The sequence below is a fragment of the Lactuca serriola genome, chromosome 2 (assembly GCF_051521515.1).
Source record: "Lactuca serriola cultivar US96UC23 chromosome 2, Lser_US96UC23_V15, whole genome shotgun sequence".
NCBI lineage: Eukaryota > Viridiplantae > Streptophyta > Magnoliopsida > Asterales > Asteraceae > Lactuca > Lactuca serriola.
Genome location: NC_136409.1, coordinates 7,517,125 through 7,521,991, shown reverse-complemented (window position 1 = coordinate 7,521,991; position 4,867 = coordinate 7,517,125). Strand labels below are relative to the sequence as shown.

Genomic DNA, 4,867 nt, shown 5'->3' with positions numbered 1-4,867 from the left:
CAAGGAATCTTTCATCGATTATAACATCTTGTTTGTATCCTTTTAACTTGTATTGAGATATTACAATATACATACGACTTTGAATCACCTGAAAAATGTAGTTGAAAATATGTAAATATAACCTACTTTACGACTTTGAATCACCTGAAAAATGTAGTTGAAAATATGTAAATATAACCTACTTTCCACGAATTCTTACTTCAAGCAATATTTTTTTATGTCCATTTTGAGTAATACACCTTAACCCACCGACATAATAAGATCCAAAGTAAATTATAATGTTACATACAATGCGTGGAATGGAGGGAATTAATAAAAATTAGAGTAAATTAAATTATTTGTTCTTCTGCTTTATAGAAAATCACAAGTTCGGTCCAAATTTTAAAATTGTTTATATGCCAGTCCTTACATTTGCATTTCATTACAGATATGTTACTTGTGCTTTACTCAATATTGCAAGTTTAGTCCAATCTATGAAGCCATACTATATGGATAAGGACTATATTGGCAACAAAATTCAAACTTAAGGACAACATGAGGATAATTCGATAATTTGGGCCAAACTTGCAATGTTGGATCAAGCATATCGACCAAATTCATAATCTACTCTATAAATTATTACCCTTCATTATATAAAATGAAAATTAGCCTAAGGTAATTCTTAAGAGTAATTTACACGAATGGTCCCTATGATTTGGGGTAATTTGCACGCTTGGTCCCTAACTTATTTTTCTAACTTGGAAGGTCCCTATTGTTTGTTTTTAGGTAAGGCAGGGACCAAACGCGTAAGAAAAACAAACAGTAGGGACGTTCCGAGTTACAAAAATAAGTTAGGGACCAAACGCGTAAATTACCCTAAACCATAGGGACCATTCGTGTAATTTACTCTAATTCTTATTATACACATTATAATCAACTTTACAAAGAAAGACCATACATGCCCCATTTGTTACACATGTCAAGCCATAACATTTTATTATGTGTATTTGATTTTGACTGTGACTAAAGTGAACAAAACAGTAACTTTTTTGTCTTATTCAAAAAGATGAACCGAGACAAAGTAGATCTCTCATATGTGCAAAAGACATAAATGTCCTCCTCTTCCTGATATCCAAAATACGCCTACATGTTTTTGCAACTACGATATACTAAGATGGATGGAGAAATTTAGACTAATAAAACGACAATTTAATATAAAATGTTATCATTTGGACATTTACTCACAAGACATTTACATACATATTACTTGTATGTATGTATATATATATCTATATATATATATATATATATATATATATATATATATATATATATATATATATATATATATATATATACACGAGTCTTATATAGACATAATTGAATTTTAAGTCTAGCGTGCTTCTTTATGAGCATTCCATCCTTTCCATTTCATATTGCTGAGCCATCCGAATCCAAGACTTAATTGACCCGACTTTAATTTCACCAAATGTTGTCTGTATGGTATCAGTATACCCCTCAGACCTGTATTATAGGAAGAAAAAAATTATAAGTTAAATTACTCTTTTGTCCTTTAGGCAAAGTTCCTTACATGGAACAAATTTTCTAGGGATCTTTTTGGTAGTGAGGATGAGGAGGGCATTAACGTCTTTTGCACAGACAAGAGATACGACTGAATCCATGTTTTGACATCATTTCTTTCTATTACGACATAGTACTTCAAAAAAAATTACCCAATTACAACATTATACTTTCTTTTTTTTTCTTATTGGAATTTTGGACATTATATTTTGGAAAATCTACCAAATTATTATAGAAATAATTGTTTTGTATTTGGATGACATTGCTATAATTGGGATAAATGCAAAGCTATAAAACATATTACCATTTATTCATGTATTATAGCATCTTACTTTCAGTTATTTTTAAAGGTTAAATATCATAAAAGACCTTATATATTGAGCTTTTTCCTGATTAAACCACAACTTTATTTTTATCTTGAAAAAGACCTTGCAGTTTTTCATTTTTTCCGAAAAATCCCGCAACTTTTTTTTTTTCGAAAAACCTCACATTTGACAAGTTTTTTCGGGAAAAAAAACCGCTAAAAGGGTCAAATCGAAAAAAAAAAATAGAAAAATACAAGGTCTTTTTCATCGATCGGAAAAAAAATTATTTTAAAATTTTAAAGTACAATGCTTTAGTAGGAAAAAGAAATGAAACTAGGATGCTCCATGCTACAATAAACAAATCAACTAAAGTTTCAATTTATTCCAATAACTCCTAAATAAATCAATAAAGTAATTTGCTATTTCTTGCATTTAACCATTTCTAAAACACAAAAGTTGGAAAGAAATCTACCACAAACCTGATACACACATAGTCTTGTAAAGATGAGCAACATGAACATCTCCTCTTGTAGCCATATGAGGCCTCTCTAAACACTCAAGAAAAGCCAAATCTGCCTTCAAAAGCTCACTTTGATCATGACTATCATACCCCATATCATGACAATAACAACAATAATCAAGCCAATCAATAGGCCTTTTATCCCACAATAAAGATCCTCCATCTTTCCCACTTGACCAATTTGGTCCACAATAATGCCCATATCGTGGAAACAATTGTGACAAAAATGCCCTTGGACCTGTGTGCCATGGAACCTTTGAAACATAAGGTCTGAAACGAACTGTGGAGTAAGTGATACCGGGTCCCACAAGATTGGTTTGAGAGAGTTGTGCGTGTTTTTTTAGTTTTTTGTTGAAAAAAGTTGGGATTTTTAGGTTTTCTGCCCATGGGAAAACTGAAATGAGGGATAATCCCCAAACTTTGATGTTGATTTCTTGATTTTTAGGTGGATATTGAAGGATTGTTGTTGTTGTTGTTGTATCTGGTTTGTTTGAAGTCATTGTGATACTAAAAGTGTAGAAGTAATTGAGAAATGGGTTTTATGGGAATCATTTAGTAATAGAAGAATGCTTCTTGTTAAACAAGACCTACATGAAGCAAGAAAAGTAAAAGTTGAATTAAGATAAGCAACCCAAAAATGGAGTGAAAAGAATTCATAACAAAAGGATTAAAGCATGTTGTGTTTTTTTTTTTTTTTTTTTCTGTATTTTCCCTTTTTACAAGATGGGACAACGGAGGAAAATGGTTTTCTAAATGGTAAAAAAGTAAAATGGTTTAATCACTAGAGAAAATGGTTAAGTGGTTAATCGATAAAATGAGAAAAGTACATTATGGTTTTATGTATATTTCGTTCTATGAAAAAGAAAGAAAGCAGACACATAAATTAAGTTATTGTGCAAACAATAGAATGTTTTTTGGTTTAGAAATTATTAAAAGATTCATGATGTCACCAGAATCTTTGGCTATGTACAAGCAATAAGCAATTCAACTAACAGATGATGAAACTCAAACTGAAGGTTGTTATATAAGATATAGTTTATAATGATAATAAACAAGAAAAAGAAGCCTTGAACAAACTAAAAGTCTTAAACAAACCAAAGGTCTAATCAATAATCATAATCACCCTCTTTTAAGTTACCATCAAACTCTTTTCTTATATCCTCATCACTCTTTAATCCATCCACAGAGGTGTAATTTAAAAGTCTAATATTTCTTTGGGACAAGTTAAGAAATTCCCATTTCATAGCCTACGAGTTACGTAAAACTAAGGGATTGCCATGTGCGTTCAAACTACTTATTGCGATTTGAAATTGCAACAATCAATTTTAAGTGTTTGCGTAAACCGATTATGATTCCAATTTTCTGATTATTTAGGGTAAACGTAATCATTTGGATATCAATTAGCGTACGAAAATCGATTATAGGAATCAATGTAACATTACCCAACTATCCTCTACCCTTTAACAGGTTATGTGATTTTGATTCTTTCAAAGCATCCTTCATAATGTAAAACCGAAGTCATAGGCCTATGTGTTCTTGCAAGAAAAACAGAAACAGGTACAATTTCCCAGTAATTACCCGTACGTTACTCTATAGTTCATCAAAATCAAGTGTCAATCCGAACTCTATTAAACTTTTCAGAAAGCAATAATTTCCTAAAAACAACAGTTTCACAAGAAACACAATACTCGAACGCGATAATTTCCTAAAAATACCAAAATATCACGATTAATCCACAGGTATGAACGAGAGCAAACGAAAAATCTATTGATGAGCTTAAAATTCAACTGCGAAGCTAAAACTAGAAGTTGAAACGAATGATACTAACCGAAACGCAGTAATTCCGCAACAATTTCGTAGTAAAGCTGTTGTTCATCAGAGAATTTGGGGATTTTAATGAAGAGAACAGGGTGGGAAAGGATAAAGGGAGTGATGAGACAAAAGTTCACCGACTCAGCGATTGTACACTCAGAAAATTAGTGTCTTTGGTCAGAATATATTCTCCAAATAACAAGCTAACGTTCTCTAAAGTCTTACGTAATAGAAAAATATTACTAAATATTTATTGAGTTTTATAGTTTTGTTTTTTAATCTAGCTTAGTTCAAAGTTCAAACAAGTTTAAATAATAAAATTTTAATTTATTTTGTTAATAACAAAACTGGTCAATTATTTAACTTTTTAGAATTTTCAAAACCTTTTAAGAGTTTTAAACACTTAAATCTTAGTTATCTCACAGAAAAAAAATGTTATAAAAGATATTATACTTTTTAATTTTTTCTATTTAAAAATAAACTTTATTTTATTTTCAAAAACATCTGCATATCTTTTTTTTTTCGTTATCATTTTTTAAAAGGTGTACAGATAATCTTTTAGTAATTGACAATTTTTTTGGTAGAGGAAAACCAAACTTTTCCCTCAAAAAAAAAAAAACTTTTATATTTAACAATTTTTTTTTTCATTTGGACCAATTTTTTTTTTGTT

At 30.0% G+C, this 4,867-nt stretch overlaps 1 protein-coding gene across 1 annotated transcript; it reads right to left on the bottom strand.

Annotated features, from left to right (window-relative positions):
- Nucleotides 1-1,014: 1,014 nt before the first annotated feature.
- On the bottom strand, nucleotides 1,015-4,370 carry LOC145085936 (Phospholipase A2 family protein). The gene is made up of 3 exons (XM_079023632.1): nucleotides 4,214-4,370; nucleotides 2,345-2,972; nucleotides 1,015-1,503 (listed from the first exon to the last, which is right to left on the bottom strand). Exons 2-3 carry the CDS (start codon nucleotides 2,883-2,885, stop codon nucleotides 1,373-1,375), a joined length of 672 nt encoding a protein of 223 aa, XP_078879758.1. The 5' UTR covers nucleotides 2,886-2,972; nucleotides 4,214-4,370; the 3' UTR covers nucleotides 1,015-1,372.
- Between the last annotated feature and the right edge of the window lie 497 nt (nucleotides 4,371-4,867).